The 20,815-nt window shown below is 33.9% G+C and overlaps 1 protein-coding gene across 2 annotated transcripts in view; it reads left to right on the forward strand.

The window, feature by feature from the left end:
- Positions 1-20,815, forward strand: part of LOC137408748 (putative acyl-CoA synthetase YngI) — a 54,552-nt gene that overhangs the window by 31,810 nt on the left and 1,927 nt on the right. The window contains exons 13-15 of one of the 2 annotated variants that reach the window (XM_068095331.1): positions 12,720-12,783; positions 14,760-14,831; positions 15,556-15,704. In XM_068095331.1, the coding sequence (XP_067951432.1) occupies positions 12,720-12,783; positions 14,760-14,831; positions 15,556-15,666 (247 nt within the window). In that variant the 3' untranslated portion in view covers positions 15,667-15,704. Of the gene's footprint in view, positions 1-12,719; positions 12,784-14,759; positions 14,832-15,555; positions 15,891-20,815 lie in introns of those variants that run through there. The other variant, XM_068095330.1, reaches the window with a different exon arrangement.

Raw genomic sequence — 20,815 nt, forward strand, 5'->3', positions numbered from 1 at the left:
GTTCATGCGAAGGTCACCTCACTTTTCCATGCTTCCGAAAGGCGATCGTAAAATGGTAAAAATGAAATTTCACCAAACCTTTAGAAAAAGTCATTGACAAAAATATTTTGCCGATGGTGGTAATAACGACGCCTATGAGTTACGAAAAGTTGAGGTTTACCTTTATGACTTGTAATAAAGTGATTTTCTAAAGCGATAACAACCGTCTCGGTAGCCGTTGGGCAAAAAACTGTTCAAGTTAACAGAGTTGAGGTCGAGTTATCTAAAGCAATTTATCATTACGAGGGAATGGACTAAAGAAGCCTTTCGGGTTAACCATGTGTTCGAGCTATCCGAGGGCGAGTTATCCATGTTTGACTGTATATATGTAGATGTAGATGTACTAGGTGAATGTCCATCATTGCTCTGGTGATAAAAAAGTCTTTATGCAGAAAATTCATTTTCATTTAATGTATAATAACAGTTACCATTCTAACTTTCAAACTTGATATCATAAGAAGTTTTTTGTGTAGTTGAAATAAATTAGGAGAAACAATAAAGCAACGAAAAAGGATTTCAAACTTCTTCAAACCACTATAACTTTTAAATTTCATATAATGAAAAAGAGTTTTGTTGAAATAAATTAAGAAAAAATTAAAAGAGCTGTAAAGGTGTTTAAATCTAAATGTGAAATAATTAGTAAGTGATGGCTAAGTAATGTCTGTTTTGCTACGATTACAATGAAAAATGATTACAACTATACGATTTTAATTTGGTTCTGTGTTGCCATCCTAAGGTGGAAATATCACACAGAGTGGTAAAGAAACACGTGGTAATTATCTAATGCAAACACCCCCTGGTAAAACTCATCAAAGTTTTATATAAGTAATGTAAATGTTAAAAATTAGTAACAAAATAATATGTTAACCTTAGTAACTATAGCTACCCAAAGTAACTTAAGTGGTTATGATCTGCAATAAAATGTGACATTACAATGTACTACATGCAGTTTGTACTGTAAGGAGTTCTTACCTTCGAGACAGATGTATTTCATAGACATTGAATTTAGCTTACTAAACACAGAAGTAGTATAGTGAGAGCAGATCTACACACCTTTGCACTTAAAGTTGGATTTTGGGTACATTTTAGCCCGAGAACCTCGGAGAATGGTGTTGTCTGATGGAAAGTTTGGGGGGGGGGGTAGGTGTGTGAGTGTTGGGAGCTAAGGTTATGAAGTTTGAGAGGAATTGTGGGAAGGATGCGGTGCCGGTCTCGAGAGGAATCGCGGGAAGGATGACGTGAGGAGGGGCGACGGTTTCGCGTTTCGATGCGACGGGTTTGGGGTTTCGTCGACGTCGGCGACGACGACGTCGACGAGTTGAGCGATCAAACGTCGAATGGTTGGGGTCGGGTTGGCGACCGGTGGGGTGAACGTTGTTATGTCGTTTCGGTTGAATGAACGCTGATGTTGGACGAGTTCGGGCGTGTCTATTCGTGGAATCGATTAACTGTCCATTCACTATTTATAAGTTAAGAGTTTTATATATATGAACATTATATCATTGAGAAGTTCAACTAGAAGGAATATAAAATTATGGAAACTATTCATAAGGATAATTCTAAAGTTTACAATTCTTGTGAAGAAGAAAAAGATGAAACAGATGGATTAGTTGAAGAGGCTGTATTATTACATAATCATTTTGATAACATCACTAAATCTACATCAAAACCGCTTCGACAAAGTTTGCTTCAATTTTTTGGAGTGGTTTTAATATTACTTGCAATAACTGTAGCTTCATCTTTGATTGAATATTTTTTTATTCGGATTACAGGAGAAAAGATGAATGCTACTGTGAACTATGTAGAAGTATTTTTTCAAAATCTTGTGAATAATGAAAGTATGATTTTTGAAACATCTCCTCATCATTATAATTAGTTTAAATGAAAACTTCAAATGTTAGTAATTATCAAAACATGGAGAAAGACGGACTACAATCAATTGATGTGAGGTTACATTCTCCTTTCACATCTATGATAACAGGACCAACAGGATCAGGAAAAACTCAACTCGTTAAACGGTTGATTGAACAATCTCAATTAATATCTACTCCTCCTCCAATCGAAATTATATATTGCTATGGAATATGGCAGGAAGCTTTTGAGGATATGAAAGGAGTGGAATTTCATGAAGGATTGAAAGATCCGAGTACTTTTCCCAAAGATGGAGAAAATAGATGGATGATCATTGATGATCTAATGGAGGAATTATCATCAAATATCAAGATGGCTAACAATTTGTATACTCGAGAAAGTCACCATCTAAATATTAGTATTTTTACTATTACACAAAACTTATTCTTTGGTAAACTTAGAACAATTTCGCTGAATAGTCACTATTTTTTTATAGGAAAAAACCCCAGGGATTCTACATCAATCACATTTTTAGGAAAACAAGTTTTTCCTGGACAAGTTAAATATTTTCAGGAATCCTACCGAGATGCAACATCTTCACCATATTCCTTCATGAGACTGGACCTCCGACAAGAAACCGATGATACAATGAGAATTATGGGAAATTTCCCTCCTGTTGACTCTACGCCTATGATTATTTATAAGCCTAATTAAGCAAACGATTTTGATTTGTATTCCATAATTAAATAAAACAAGTATATATTCCAAGTTCTCTTTAAATATTCACCATACTACTTCTGTATCTTCCTCTGAGTGATTACTATAACATCACTAAAATTATCACATAGATATGGCTGAAACAAAAAGAATTCAATGAAATTTACTAACTTTATTATCTCTAGTTGGAGATTCTATTTCTTCTCAACAATCGATTATTAAAAATGCTAAAACGCATTTAATTTTAGCAATTATTGATTGTGTGAAATTACTCATTAAAAGAAAAGAACGACTAACTGATGCTCAGTATAAAGCTTTGAGTCGACAAAGTAAAAACATCGCTCGACTGATTAGTCCTAGAACATCGAATTTGGAAAAGAAACAACTTTTGCAAAAAGGAGGGTTTTTATCGGCTTTACTAGGTCCGATCGCGGGTGCTATACTCCCAGGATTAGTTGAACCATTGCTCGGAGGATTGTTTAAAACACGAAGAAGAAAATAATTAAGTTATCATGGATAATTCTCCACTTTTTAAGAGAATGAAAAAAAACAGAGTAATTCTGCAAATACTGAACAGTCTTACCGATGAACTTGCAAGTTCTGCTTTACCTCATATGAAAGAAGAAGTAATTAGAACATTACTTGAAATTGTTAAAAATATTATATATGGGAATGTACCTTTAACGAAAAATCAATACCATTCTCTGAGTCAACATAAAAAGGAGTTGATGAATATTATCGATGAAAACAAACCTCTTAAATATAAACGAAAGATTCTGCAAAACGGAAAAGGATTATTGAAACGGATTATAAAGCCATCCCTCAACTTGTATTAATCATTCAGCAGGAAGATGAGCTTTCCTAAGTATACAAAAAAATTTTTTTTGGTTTCTGAAGACGAGTACAAAAGGAACCAATTTAAAAGTCAACAGGATTCAAAAATTATCAATGATGGCTATAGTTCGTCACTTCGTTTTAATCCATTAGAAAATCCAAGAGTAAGTAAGGTTAAGAAGACCAGAGATAGAATGCGTCAAATTAATAACGATAACACTATTTCAGACTATAACAAAGTTAATTTGTATGCAGCTGAACTTCAAAATTTTTTAGATGAAATGAATTCAATTCGGAGTTATCCAATTCAACAGTCTCCGACTATTCGAAATCCGATTTCAATGATGTCACAAACACCTTCAGCTCCACAAAATTCAAAAGAAACTCTAAAGAAAGATACACCTGAATTACCCGAAGATAATTCGTCTCAAGACTCTACAGTTTTAAAAGAATCGCCAAAAAAAGAAGACACATTATTACCACCGAAGTTAAACGAAGAAGAACCATCGTCAAATTCTTGTAGATCTTATTCCATTTCTTCAATAGTTGAAGACTTCGGTTCGATTCAGGATCGAACTAAAGCGAAAAATCTTCTGGAAAAATTGAAAAAGTCTGGAAATTATGATTCTTTAACCGGAAAAATAACAGGATCTACAGGAGAGATTAAACCTGAGAACTTACGAAATCTTCTTGAAAGAAAGATTCGAGTTAAAGATAGTTCAATTGTATCTTCTCCCTTTTCTCCAAGTTCATTTGAGAAACAATATAACTTATTTGAAAAAATTATCAAGGAGTCGAACTCGAATTTATCAAATAAAGCAAAATCCAATTCGAATAGATCGTCTTCACGAAAACCTTATGTAGGAACAAGAGGAAAATGGACGACTTACTAAATGAATTCTATTATACCCCGGATCTACCATCTTCATTAGGTGGAGCACGAAAACTGAATGAAGCACTTCGGAGAAAAGAAAGCGAACAAGAAGTTAGAGATTGGTTAAGTGGTGAAGATGCTTATACGTTACACAAACAAATAAAAACGAAATTTAGAAGAAGACCTACAATTGTTGCAGGAGTTGGTGAACAATTACAGGCTGATTTAATGGATGTTAGATCTCATCGAGCTGAAAATGATGGAATTACATTTTTACTTACAATGATTGATGTTTTTTCAAGAAAAGCATGGGTAGAGCCTCGTGTTAACAAATCAGGTATATTGGTAGCAAAAGCCTTAAAAAAAGTATTGGATGGAACTAATTATAGAGCTTTTCAAACAGACAAAGGAAAAGAGTTTAATAATCGAGATGTCAAAAAAGTTTTGAAAGAAAATAAAGTAAAATGGTTTACATCTGAGAATGAGACAATTAAAGCTTCCATCATAGAACGATTCAACAAAACATTACGGGTGAAGATGTATAGATTCATGACATATTCGGATGATCGTAGATATATTGATGTTTTACCACAAATGGTAAAAGCATATAACAATACTATTCACACAACATTAGGAATAAAACCGAATGATGTAAATTATGAAAATCAAGAAAGAATCTGGAATAGGATTTATGAAAATGGAGAATATAGTTCTGACAGTACTCCCAAATTCAATATTGATGATTACGTTCGTATTAGTAAAGCTAGAACAGTTTTCGAAAGAGGTTTCACAATAAATTGGACAGTTGAAGTTTTTCAAATTACAGAAGTGCTTGATTTTGAAAGACCGATTATCTATAAATTACGTGATTTAGCAAACGAACCGGTTGATGGAACTTTTTATGAAGATGAACTACAGAAAGTAAAAAAACCAGCATTTTTTCGAATTGAGAAAATTCTCAAATCTCGGAAACGAGGAAGAACAAAGGAAATACTCGTTAAATGGATGGGATATCCTGATTCATTCAATAGCTGGGTCAATGAAAGAGATTTTGTTAAATAAAAGAGGATGATAAGGAATTGAACTTCATTGAAAGAATTGAAAATGTCGGAGTTCGTAACTCTTCCTTCTGATGCTAGTTTTAGTGACTTTCCTAAAAATACTAATTCAAACTTTACAGTTAGACTAGCCAGATATGTAGATTTTACAGAAGGACAATGGGAAGTTGCTCTAAAAGATATATCGTTTTTAAATAATTGGCCAAATGTAGTCGAAGGAATAATAAGCATCACAAAAGCGGAACTTAATGGGAGATTTCGTCGTTTCGACATAAAAATTGGAAATGGAAGATACGAAGATATAGATGAAGTAATTCAACGAACTCATTATGTTCTAAAACCCTTCAATCTCCATCCAACTATAGAATTCGAATATGACAAAATATCCAACAAATCTATGTTGTATGTAAGAGATTCGAGTGTTCAGGTTTCGTTTTCACAAGATTTCGCAAATATCTTAGGATTAGATCCGAAGATAACTTATAATGTGGGAAAACACGGAAACATCACATCTCCGGATATCAACTATGGATTTACATCATTATACGTATATTCATCAATTGTAAGTAACAGACTCGTTGGAGATGCAAATGTACGATTGCTACGAGTTGTCCCAGTAAGTGGAAAGAAGTTCTCTCGAGTTTATACAGAATTCAGTCAAGCGCATTACGTTGAAGTGGATAAAATTTCTACTGATGTGATAGAGACCCTTATAACAAGTGATGATGGAGAAAAAGTACCATTTGATGGAGGGAAGGTTATACTAACGGTTCATTTCAGAAAGAAACAATGAATTCCATATTAATTCCATATACTCCAGAAGACTCAAAAAACTTTTACATTCAATATTACACGTCTAATCAATCAGGAAATGGCGGATTGACACCATATAAAGGAGAGAGAGTGATGGGAAATGGACGACTATCAGGAATATTTAAAAAATTAGCAAAAGCTGTTGCGCCTCTAGCAAAAAAAACGGCTATCTCATTAGGGAAAAAAGGGTTAGATGCTGCATCCAATTATCTTAATAACATGGTAGAGAGACCAAAAGAAGAAGAAGAAGAAACAGATGAAGTAGTAATTCCAAGAGTTAGAAAACCTGGGAAAAGAAAATTAAATAACCATAGCAAACCTGCAAAGCGACGGAGAAAAGCCACTCCAAATATTTTTTAAAATTTGAAAATGCTTTATATATTATTATCTCAATATTTTTTAGTTCATTTCATTGACATACATCAATAGTGAAAGATGAGTTCTGGAGAGATTGGTTCAACAGGTTTAAAAATATCGGGTTCTCCTTTTACGATAAACGAAAGTTTGGGTATATTTGATGTTCCAGGCACACATAGTTCGGTGGAGCACGGATATTATAGTGAATTAGCTCCGTCACGTCTCAGTGAATATGGGCCAATTGAAATTGAAATACCTGGAGATGTAGATCACTATATCGATTTAAGTAATTCATATTTGCAAATTGAAGGAAAAGTAGTCAAGGACGATGGTTCCAATTTAGACAATACTGCTGCTAATGTAAATGTTGTACCAGGGGATGCGTTTTTTCATTCGCTAAGCAAAACAGCAACATTCAAAATTAATGGATCTGTTGTTGAACATTCAAGTGATTATCCTATGAGATCGTTCATAGAAACCCTTCTCAATAATAGCAGAGAAGCAAAACAATATCAATTAAAAGCAGAAGGATGGTTTCAAGATGATAATCTTGCAAAAGATGGTGCGGAATTCGATAATAGTGCGACTACAGCAAGAAAGAATCTTATTAGAGGTTCAAACACATTTGAGTTTTTTGGACGACTCCATCTTAGCATTTTTCAACAGGAAAGATATCTCATTCCAGGATTGAATTGTAAATTAGAACTAGACCGAAGTAAACCAAGTTATTGTTTGATGGCAGCAACAGCTACTCCTGGAGGAGGGGGAAAAGTAAAGTTGACGAAATGTATACTTCATCTTCGAAAATTAAAAATCAACCAAACAATTCAGCTTTTACATAACGAAAAACTACTTAATGGTGTTAATGCAAAGTATCCTCTTTCTCGGGTATACACCAGATCTTATAATGTGAATACTGGATTAACCCATACTCAAATAAAAATTGCTGATAACACACTTAGACCAAATTTAATACTTGTTTCACTTTCATCACACGATGGAGAAAATGGATCATACAATCGTAATCCTTTCAAATTTGGTCATTACGATGTGAGTCATGTAGAACTACAAATTGATGGACTACCTTTTGGAAAACGATATACTCCAAATTTTGTAAATAGAATGTATACTCGACCATATGTACAACTTCTAAATGCAATGGGAAAAGATCTTTCTTCTGAAAGAAGTGGAATTGGACTGAGTGAATATGAAACTGGACTTGCAATATACGCTTTCGATTTGACAGGAGATCTCTCATCCGAAGGATTTCATTTAATGAGACATGTTGCACTAACAATCGATATCGGTTTTCGGGTTGCAACACCAGAAAATGTCTATCTTAATACATATATACAAAAAGATGGAATGATGGAAATCGCTTCTGACTTTAGCGTTCGACTCAGTGGTGGAAGCATATTCTAAGGATGAATACAGCAAATATTTTCGATGTTCTTTCCCAAGATCACATGACTAATAATCATTTTTTTGCTGTCTGTGCAAGAAATGAATTTATAGAACAATTTTTATCGAATGAAGGAATATATATTTTTAACACACACTATTCTTATCAACCAGGAGAACACTGGATAGGAGTTATTCGAACAAAATCCGAAATTAATTATTTCGATTCAACAGGACGAGATCCTTCAACATATCCAGATGTCGCTCAAATCTTAAAACTTTCTGGAATAAAGTTAATTAAATGGAATGATGTTCTACTCCAAGGTTTTCTTTCAACAACATGTGGAGATTACTGTCTTCTCTTTGCAATATTTTGGAGCAGAGGATGTTCAATAGAAGATTTTCTAACAGTTATGCTAAAAATTTCTGAAAAAGATACACGAGATCATGTAGTTCGAAAAACTATACTAGATAGATATGATTGGAATGGAAAAATTAGTAAAAGTCTTAATAACGAAGAAAATGAAGGTATTGACAATGTACATATTCAAGGAACTTCCCAAATTGTTAAATTACTAGAAGAACTGACATAAAATTTTTTTTCTATATTTTACAATTGAATATACATATATACTTTATATCGAAATAAACTTGGTAAAAAATACAACCGAATGTTATTTACTTTTTTGATATAAGTTTTATATATTGATATACTCACGCTGAGTTGGAGTTATCCTCAAAATAATCCACATATTAATCCATGTATGCCTCTTTACTAGTTCATCATCTTCATCTATTTACTGGTCGAGAGACTGTTATGGAATGGTTAAGCCAAACCAAACAGGAGAATTCCATAGGTAAACCTAGGAAAACAATCAGGTCGAATGCCAAGGCGCTTGTCCACACAACAACCCCTGAAAACAGCGACACTCAACGAACTTAATCGCGAGTAGCCGACTAACAGAATTCTAGCTGAAGCATACAAGCCTTATGGTATCAACGCTCGATCGACCCAAATTCTCAAATATAAGTAGGCATCAAGAGATGGTTAATGAGGCAGAATATTCCATCAGATCATGCAATGCTTATATAGTGAATTGAAGAATGATGGGTGTGTCCAAAGGAATTAATGAGGCGAAAATAGCAAACAGATTTTCGCGAAATTGAATTTCGCGAAAGTTGACTATATAATATATATGATGTGAAATTTCGCGAAATCCAATTTCGCGAAAGTCACTTTCGCGAAATTGAATTTCGCGAAAGTTGACTATATAATATATATGATGTGAAATTTCGCGAAATCCAATTTCGCGAAATTCAATTTCGCGAAAGTTGACTATATAATATATATGATGTGAAATTTCGCGAAATCCAATTTCGCGAAATTCACTTTCGCGAAATTCAATTTCGCGAAAGTTGACTATATAATATATATGATGTGAAATTTCGCGAAATCCAATTTCGCGAAATTCACTTTCGCGAAATTCAATTTCGCGAAAGTTGACTATATAATATATATGATGTGAAATTTCGCGAAATTCAATTTCGCGAAATTCGATTTCGCGAAAGTTGACTATATAATATATATGATGTGAAATTTCGCGAAATCCAATTTCGCGAAATTCACTTTTCGCGAAATTCAATTTCGCGAAATTTCACATCATATATTATATAGTCAACTTTCGCGAAATCCAATTTCGCGAAAGTTGACTATATAATATATATGTGTAATTTCGCGAAATTCATTTTCGCGAAATTGTAAGCATAGAGAAATGTTTTGTAATCTATTTATAAATTTTCATTAAACTCACTCAAGCGTTTTACAGATGCTCAACTGTATAAAGCAATTGAGAACGAATCATTATTATCATAACACTCTTCATAAGCTAACAGAATTCTGAGAAGGGTAAAATGTCAGAAGGGAAATGTACAGATAGTTGTGTTCAAATTTGGGCTACACCATGGGAATATTGTACACACGGACTACTTTTCTGTACATGTGGACATGTATATGATGGATTAGCACAATGTGTACATTGGTAAGTACATTTTGAAATTTTAAATTCTAAAGTTTTATATGAATATATAATTATTCATTTTATATACATCATCTTTTCTCAATTTTCAATGGATTTTCAAAAAATTAAACAGGTATCAAGAAGATGGTGAGGAAAGTGATGAAAAAAACATCTCGAAAGAAACAAACTCTCAAAATAGTGAAACGGAGTTGCAATTGGATTTACCATTGGATTATCCTATAGACAGATTACCTTCCTGCACATGTGGACAAGACGTATACGATGGCTTAGCTCAATGTATATTTTGGTAAGTAGATTTTGAGAATTTTAAAACCAAAGATATATAGTTATCCATTTATTTCATCCTTTCTCATTCCTCAATGTTTTATATATTTAAACAGTGATGATGCAAAACAAAAAGAAGATGATGAGAAAAGCGAGTCAAGCAGCACATACTTCTTTCTCGATAAGAAAGAATTACAATATTCTGAAGTGACAAGCTCTTCATCTCCACAGAAAACTGACAATTAGTATTTATAAAAAAGATTTTTTTTTTTTTTGAATGAATATATATGCAAATCAATAGAACCTTTAGAAATAAAATCTTCATCTCCAAAGATGGAGAATTTATATTTTATTGTATATTTTAAGATACTATTATTAAAATAAAATCAATGCAATATTCACATATCATTTTCATTGTGGAATAAAAATTTAGGAAAGCATGAAAATTAGATTACAACTTTAGCAGCAGCATGTGATTATGATAAAAAATTTCGACATCCTGTAATTTGTCTACAGAAAAACTTTCATTTCCATAGCCTCTTTCTTTATTACTTGGAGGGGTATTAGTTATATTTTCCTTAAGATTTTCAGATGATGGAAGAGTTGTGATTCCACTTGCTAGAATGATGGTAGCGAGTGTAGTTGTGGTGGTAGTAGGAATTGTACTAGCGAGTGTAGTTGTGGTGGTGGTAGGAATTCTGGATGTATGTGTAGTTCTGATGGTGGATCGAGTAGTGGAAGAATTAATTGGAGCTGTAAATCTACCATTATTTTCTTCGAATTGTGGATGATAACAAACAAACTTAATAGGCATTGATCTCCATCCACAAAAGTTTGAACGAGCTGAGTTGCCTACACAATATCTCGCTGACCGTGAAGATGGATTAGCATTGAACAAGTCGTTCAGTAATTCCCAACCTTTGAATAATTTCATAACTAGCTATACCATAAGTACAATCCGAGGGGTTATGTTCAAATTGAATTAAATTTCGTAAAAATTCACCGTTAACCGGAAAAAATCCAAAACTAATAAATAGTATTGGAGAAATTTGAATTATATCATCTAGTTTTCTATAAAGACTCTTCATGTCTTCTCAAAAGAAATTTTTCATAATGAATAATTCATTCGACTTTCCCCTTTTTTATTACTCATCTTTAAAGAGTTTTATAACGAAGGGAGACTTAACCGATTCCACGAATAGACACGCCCGAACTCGTCCAACATCAGCGTTCATTCAACCGAAACGACATAACAACGTTCACCCCACCGGTCGCCAACCCGACCCCAACCATTCGACGTTCGATCGCTCAACTCGTCGACGTCGTCGTCGCCGACGTCGACGAAACCCCAAACCTGTCGCATCGAAACGCGAAACCGTTGCCCCTCTTCACGTCATCCTTCCCGCGATTCCTCTCAAGACCGGCACCGCATCCTTCCCACAATTCCTCTCAAACTTCATAACCTTAGCTCCCAACACTCACACACCTACCCCCCCAAACTTTCCATCAGACAACACCATTCTCCGAGGTTCTCGGGCTAAATTGTACCCAAAATCCAACTTTAAGTGCAAAGGTGTGTAGATCTGCTCTCACTATACTACTCACAGACTTATAGCTAAGTTTTAATATGTATTTTGCTAAACTAAACTTCAACTTTGTCCTAGGCTAAATCTGTTTTCGAATTCATTTTTGCTATAATATAGCAAACATTTTACTATTTTATAGTAATTATTATATTCCCTATAAGTTATATGACTTATAACGAGTAATGCTGAACTGAGATAGCGAGCGTAGTATATTTTCTTTTGGCGCTGTGAGAGAGACTTTGGCATACCATATCGGTCACTCGCTCTCAGCTCAACATTCTTTCTGTTTTGTAAATGCTTGTGTTGACATTGCGTGAGTGAAACCAAAGTTAGTAAAAAGTAAGCGAAAGTGAAAGTTTATTGTGCATTTTAGTGTTCAATATAATATTTACTATGAACTTTAATTCGTTATTCGTATATAACTATATAAGTACCTATATCTCTTTCATTCGTTAGCTGTGGGTCCTAAGATTTATAATGATGTTAAAGAAGGAAGTAAGAATTGTAACCCTAATCATAAGCAGATCATAACTACTAAATACATTAAAGTTACTGTCGGTTAATATACTATATTGTTACTAATTTTTAATATGTACAGCATGTATATAAAATTTTGGTGTTTTTTTACTAAGGGAATGTTTACATTAGATAATTACTATGGGTTCCTATATACCCCTCTGTACGACATTTTTACCTTTTGATGCCACCACTGGAACGAATTAATGTCAAATGGCTGGGTTCTACCGTATCGATGAAAGTAATTTTCATATCTACAAGGTTCATGACAGTAAAATATTTGTATATAGGTATAAAACAAAAAATTCTACATGTAAAGAACAAAAGATAATAAATAGAGTAAAGTTGAGAGTACTTATATTTACTGTAGGTTGAAAGCCGGTGTAGAAAAACCATCAGAGGAGGAATTGTTGGAGTATGGAGAATCTCATGAGGTTTGTAGAAACACAAGCAATAGTTTCTCATTTTTATAGCTCACCTTATTATAGAGAAAAAACTAAATACATAGTGCTAATTTTTAAAGCCTATCTTAAGCAATGGCTGGTAGAATATAACCATGAGTACTTGACAGCCAACTTAGAGTTTCTCAAACCTGTTTTAGCTGAACCAAGAAAAGTTTCTCAAGTCTAAACAAAGGTCATTAAGTTGAGGTCATTGTGACTGTTTCCTGTTCTCACATTTCCTTTTGTTGTGTTCTAAATTGTTGTCAGTTCGATGGCTTGTAATTTATCCGTCAATGATGACATACCGACCAACCAAATGAGACCGCTGGTTTTGATTTTGATGTAATTTTATCTTGCCGTTATAATACCAACCAATCATTTGCTAACAAAAGCAAATTAGACTGGAAAGAAAATAAAAGATATATAATGATTAGATAAATGAAATGAAAACTGATGTAGCTCTTCTGTTACAAGTTTTTCCTTTTTGGTTTCTTTGGCTGCTTCACGTAACTGAAGCTTGCGACCTCAAAAGTTCACATTGGTTGCCATGTAACTGCAGTGTAAAATCACTCAGTCTTGACCAGAAATCATGCATCAACGTATTACCACCTCTAAACGCAGATGCTTCGCAACAATTCGCTCATCAATGTGTTCTCAACATAATTGCAGTAGCGCTGACATGTTGGTGCTTGATCAGATTGCTTCTCTAAACTCATTGGCCGATTCTGTTCTCAACGTGTGTATCTTTTGGCGTTTTGTAAATGTAAGAGCAGAGTTGCCTGCCGCACATGTTTCCAACAGACCTCGATATCACTTTGTATAATTTACTGGTCGATAATGTGTACTAATTACTAATATACATTGTAGCTTTATGTTTTGCCATGGCAATAAGCTTAGCTATGATGTTTGATTGTGATACAAACAATTTTAACAGCTCGTCATTTAAGCAACAGATCTCATCATACACAGTTGTCTCAGATATTTCAGCCAGGAGTTGGTTAGTTAGTTCACTGGATGGTTGTTCTCAGTTTCGTGGTTTTTTGATCAGATTTTTCTTTGTTTTATAAGTGGTCCTGTGACTTGAGTAATTCAATCAATATTTAACTATTAACAGCAACAACATCTAAGCTAACTAGTGGACATGCGACAAATTGATAAAGAATAGATTTGGTCTATGTAGGTTAATTAAGTTTGTTTGTTTTATTTGCATTAAATCACAACACAAAAAATGAAAGAGAAAGTAAAGTGCAATGAGAGCTCTTATGAGCAGTAGCGTGGCTATTCGAGTTATCCCGAGTTATCAGACAAGATTGTTAATAAAGAAAAAACCTGGATTGTTTAGCAAAAGAAATCAGAACAAAGCTATTCTTCTCCACCAGTAAAAGTAGACGGTAGAAGAGGTAATGAAAATAACGAATGACGAGCGTTGTAATGTGTCGACAAGTTAGTTTGAGATTTAAATTGTGAGAAGGCTAAAACACATATTCTTAGTCGGAAAGTTGTTGTATAGGCAAAACATGAGGTCCTTTAAACAAAAGAGCTGATGGGAAATAAGAGTTTTTTGTTATATTTTTCTAAGCAATTGCTTCTGGATGACAAAAAATTTTCAAAGTAGCTCAGTGAACTTAAACCGGTTTGAACCGGTTCATTAAAGTTAGTATAGCTTTAAAGAATTAAAAATAGAATTGTAACCATCTTTCTGAAATCCTGACTTAACCAATTCTTACTCAATCTATCGTGCAAAATAATTGAGTAGATTCATCTATAAAACCTTAAGACTTCTCTAGCAGAAGGTTTTGTCAGCATCAGCTCTTTATGCCACACAATATGAGTACACATTTTGCCCTTTGTGTCATTGAAAATTGAGTATTGAACATAGAGCGCAGCTGTACTTATTTGGGAGCATTGTTTTATTTATAAAATAATAATTTATATATTATTGGAGGGAATTCTATTCACTATTATAGTTGGATGAGATGCAGAGACCCTGCAGATTGATATACATGGAAAAACTCCCATATACAGACAATTCTCGTAAAGTAAGTCTATGAATGTGATCTACTAATTAAGGCAAGTTTATGTCTGTGATCTATTAATACAGTCAGTTATATAAAAAGACAAATACTAATTTGAATAAGAATTATTTATCCAAATCTGAATTGTCTTTTATGTCTGAATGTCTCTATATGGTGTTTTATAGCCTCGGGTGTTATTTATGAAACCATTCTGATTTTAACTGGTTATAAAGAAAAAGCTAAACTTGATCAAACTAATGACAAAGACTTCCTTTCCATAAATATACTCTCCATTCCATAAGGTTATTCTACATAGAGCCACTCTTCATTGAGTTATTTTCCATAGAGTTACGATCCATGGAGTTACTATCCATAAAGTTACTATCTATAAAGTTACTCTTCATAAAATTACTACCCATAAAGTTACTCTCTATAAAGTTACTCTTCATAGAGTTATTTTCCATAGAGTTACTATCCATAAAGTTACTATCCATAAAGTTGCTCTCCATAAAGTTACTCTCCAAAGAGTTATTCTCCATAGAATTACTATCCATAAAAATACTATTTATAAAGTTACTATCTATATAGTTACTCTCCATAGAGTTACTTTCCGTGAAGTTACTCTTCATATAGTTACAAACATAGAGTTTCTCCCCGTAAAGTTAATCCAGCATACAAGGAGTTGTAGTAAAAACTTCATTTTTGAGCATCTTTAGTGAAAATGATCTACCCTCATCTATTCATATAGGTAAGCAAAATGAGGCTAAGAGAGATGGTCCATGAGATGATTGCGAAAGACTTGGAAACTGGACTCTGTGATTGGTACAAGGAGTTCATGGTTGTCCTTGGTGAACACTAAAGTTCCATATAAATAGACAAAAACATCGAAAATTAATGGTATAAGAGCTACATAAAATTTTCTATAATTTATAGAATTGCTGAGCACTTTTTCGAAAATTTAATTTTTAAGTATTTTTATTTTCAGAAAACCTCTGGCCTGTGTGATGATTGCTATATGCATAAAAACCTAAAATTATCTGTTATTACTTACTATTATTGTAATCATTAAACATTTTGTTATACTTATTACCATAGACTTATAACCATAGACCTGTTACCATAGACTTGTTACTATAGACACGTTACCATAGACCTGTTACCATAGACCTGTTACTATAGATCCGTTACCATAGACCTGGTACCATAGACCGTTACCATAGACCTGTTACCATAGACTTGTTACTATAGGCCTGTTAGCAAAGACCTGTTACCATAAACTTGTTACTATAGACCTGTTACCATAGACCTAATACTATAGACCTGTAACTATAAACCTGTTACCATAAACTTGCTACCATTGACTTGTTACCACACACCTATTATCGTAGACCTAATTCCATAGACCCGTTACCGTAGACATGTTCCCATAGATCTGTTACCATATACCCGTTACTATAGACTTGTTACCACAGACCTATTACCAAAGACCTGTTACCATAAACCTTTTACCATAGACATATTATCATAAGCCTGTTACCATAGATCTGTTACCAAAGACCTGTTGCCATAGGCTTGTTACCATAGACCTGTTACCATAAACTTGTTACCATAGAACTGTTACCATAGACCTACATTATTTCCATAGATCTATTACCACAAGCCTGGTACAAATTACTTTAAAGGTTGACTTGCAACAAAATTCACATTACAGTTATTTGATATCAAAAGATTCACCGTGTCTTACTCTGTTGTGTTGTAGGTGCAAAATATGTGGGAATGTGATTGCAAGCTCTTAAAAGCTCAAAAACGAACAGTTAATTGTAGCCACACGAAACCGCCATAGTTTGGATTCTTTTTCCAAAACAGCTCAAATGTGATGTAGTTGTGGGAGATGGTTTCTGTTTACACTTTCATGCAACCTTATTCGTCGAAATATTTTCACAAATATACTTCACGCATTCAACAAAACCATATCTATTGTTCTTACGCGTCTGTTCTATCGTCATCATAATGCCGTCACTTTTTGCAGTGATATCTTATAACTTACCGTAAAAATTCATTTAATTTTTTAGCCTTACCTCGAAGGAGTACATATCATTGTCTGATAATCATGACGAGCCTGTTGGTCCCCTGTGATAATCGAAAAGTGCTGCAAAAATTATTTTCGAAGTATTGGGTCACATGATCACATTACGACTTGACGATCAGTTCAAACTGAAACAAAACTGTAAAGTAGCGAGCATCTGTATTTGATACGGGGTCTTCGATAAAACCCGAAGTGTTTGTCATAAACTAGTACTACGATAAGTTTTATATTGAGCATTTTATTTGCCTTTCAATTCACACGAGAACATCATGTGACAAGACACTAACCAAATTTCATGACTACATCAGAAAAATAATGATATTCCAATCTACGGTGGCTTTTCGTTTTTGAGCTTTTAAGAGCTTGTAATCACATTTTCACATATTTGGCACCTACAACACAACAGAGTAAGAAATGGTGAATCTTTTGATACCAAATAACTGTAATGTGAATTTTGTTGCAAGTCAACCTTTAAGCATCTTTCTGGTTAAAAACAGCATCTGAACGAAGGTGCAACTAAATATGAGAAACATTTTGTTTTTAAAGATTTGTTAAATGATAAATTTTTAAGTTATTCCTAGTAAACTGGATCATAAACATTTGATTATAATCACTGATATTTTTAGTATGAAACTTTCAAAATCATTACTTTCTGAAAGACACTCTATTATGACAAAGTACTGAGTTGTAAATGCTAATAGAAAAACAATATCAATGGTTTCATCAACCTGATCTTCGATTGGTAATAGTATAAAATCTCAAAACATGTATAAATATCTGCATATTTATGAACAAAAAGAAATGCTCTTTGGTTCTCTTGTGTGTTTTGAATGAGGTAAAAGTGAAATTTCACAGAAACAAAAGTGAAACTTTACTCATTTGTGTTCAAAATTGAAAAAAACAATTGATTACTTCATAAGGTCCGTCACATGATGAGAAGAAATAATAAGCCTATATACTAGTGTATTGAAATGATTGGTGATTTCCAACTTTGAATGCTATTGAGAGAGATTATCAATTACTAAGTTGAATACTTTGGTGGTTGTTTTAAAAACAGGTTGCATAATAAAACACAGTAAGAACTTCAAGCAACTCTAGAATTTATAAACTTCCTGCACTCAACTAATTGTAAAATACACAAAAAATTTGAATTCTCCGGGTTAAAAAATTGATAACCCAAAGTACTTTAAAGTCACTCTGTATAGATGCGCTTTGTATGAGGTAAACAAGAAAGTCTCTGTCATATTTGTACAAGCTGTTGAACAAACTTATACAGACTACAGCTTTGATCAGCTAACAAGTGTCCTAAACCACAAACATCTTATCTAAGGAGGCGTATAGTATGCCCATAGCTAGCATAGCATTCATGCTGTAAGAAGGTTTAAACTACTCAACCAGACTAGTTCACCATATTCAACTTGCTCTAAGGAATAACTTACACGAAGGCGGTGGAAAAAGTTGAACTAATAAATATGCTGTACATGTATATTAAAACTTTATCAAGTCGCTCAGTTTAACGGGACATGCTGCTAAATATAGACGAGAACTAAACTGACTAAAATAATTGCATGAAATTACAGTAACAACTGATATGTAAACTATATATAAAGGTTTCCATGTTTTTCATCTGTCCAGTTATGGCGATAAAATTTTAGGAATTGATTGCACAGGACACAGGTCACAAGTTTGCACACGTAACCACAAGGCTAAGTCATTCTTATTGTTTTCAGCTATTTGATCTTCAATATCTTTGTTGTTAAATGGCGATGTACGTTTTATTATTATTTAATATAACCTTTTGCATCTGTTTTGCCTCTTAAAATATTTTAAAAGCCATTTCAAATTTCATTACTTATTTATTTTAATTTGTAATTTTCAAATGTGACGTTTCAATTTCAAATGTCTTGTTACCGACTCCAGTTTCTGGTCCTTTCTCAACACGATTGCTAAGAACCACTAAATTAAAAACTTTTACATGTGGACATTTGTATTAGCTCAAGTAGGACTAGCATCTACATTATCTCTCCATTTGGTCAAACAAAATCCGACAAAACCATCCGATATCTCATTTTTACATTTGTACCATTATCAAGAGATACCGGTATTGTCGTATTTAAAGGTTGGATGGATAGCTTCTGCTGGAACAGTAATCTTTTTTATATACTCACACTTTTACATAGGCCTACATTACATTAATTCAACATATTCATGACCTTTAGTTTGTCTTATCAGTTCATAATAATTATATCAGTATCAAACCATTTTTCATCATAGACAGACTATCTTCATCAGAACAAACTATCTAGCCATTAGTTGCTATTTTTTCACATTTGACCACCTTTACAGTTGTTTCCTTCTTCTTTTAAATTATTTTAGCTGCACAAAATACTTTTCTCATAATATGAAGTTTGAAAGTTAGAATGATAAATTTTGTAAATGTCAAATAAAAATCCATTTTCTGTCCTAAAATTTTTTTATTACCCTACAATGTCAGGCATTCTGCTGGCCACCCACTTGCACACACTCACATCACGCACCACATGCACATACGCGCGCACGCACGCACGCACACACACACACTCCATTTAGTCTGCCAAATCTTTGAAAGCTAACCCTCAGCCTGAGATCAACGCAAGTAAACATAATTATCGGGTTATTGTGGAACGACTGGTTAGCTATGATTGTATATAGTATCTTAAGAGCTGCCCTTTCACTGCATGGTGCAGCATGTGCAGACAACTCCTATAAGAGTTTGCTTTATTGAAGCAGTATTTCATCCACAGCTCTAGACAACCAGTCCTAGCAAGGCAACTTATCTTTGTGCCTAGATTAACCTTGGCAATAAGCCAGGTACCTGTTCATTACTAAGTTTCCTTACATTCACTATGTTTCCATGAAGAGCAGTGCTTCGATGCAGCCCCTCCGAAGTCGAGGGGATTGTACATTTACATGCTGCGCAGTGGTTTTCAGCAAATTAGCCAGAAAAGAGAGATTGTATAAATCGAATCGCTGGATGGATACATGGAATCGATCATGCATACCAAAGGTCAGAAACGGTCTTTTTATGCTTTTGTCATCATTATACTTTTATTTACAATACACATTCACAATGTTTTACAAACCTTAACACAATTTTTACAAATAATATATTTTTAACAAATATTTATTTAAGTAATAGGTTATTTAAATGTTACTTTAGGACTTGCCACCTATTTTTCGAAAAGTGTTGGTATCGATAACAAAGTCCAAGAAAGTAATCGCTTCATCATCCTCGTAGGAGTAGACCATAACTAAATTTATGTGAAAAAATATCGGAAGAATAGCAAAAACAAGATAAGCAGGATAAATTTTGTACTAGTTTATGACGCTCGAAGAATCTGTTTCCACGGCATGAGAGCTATGCGCAGCCACTGCGCAATTGCTGTTTCCTTGCTGCAAATTTGCACTGGCTTCGCACTGACCAGTGCGCAGTGATTTCAGTGCGAAGACGCTGTTTCCATGATTCGGATGGAGCGCGACTCCGAAGTATTGCGCATCATAGAAACATAGTGAATGATAGAGTAGTGACACCTGGGCACAGTGCCAAAGCTGGAAGCTGCGCTGACGATCAAATCAGTTTCTATAAAACGCTAGAGTAGAGGTATGGTGGTGTGACACAATATGTCAAGGCATATTCTGTATATGCATATAAATCAAGAGGAAAGCAAGTCCTATGCGCACGCACAAGAGTGACGGCATTGGTTGCAAAGGCCATTTTCATGACATAACATGGCATCTTGCACAAGTGTTTCAATTCCCAACAGTGACACTGAATTCCAACAGAATGAGAGTGACATGTCTGTTTCCGTGATGGCATTGTAGCGCCATATAACGGTGTGTCGTTACACTATTGCTGTATTGAAACTTTGTAATTCTTTAGTTC

This window comes from Watersipora subatra, chromosome 11, assembly GCF_963576615.1.
Source record: "Watersipora subatra chromosome 11, tzWatSuba1.1, whole genome shotgun sequence".
Taxonomy (NCBI): Eukaryota; Metazoa; Bryozoa; class Gymnolaemata; order Cheilostomatida; family Watersiporidae; genus Watersipora; species Watersipora subatra.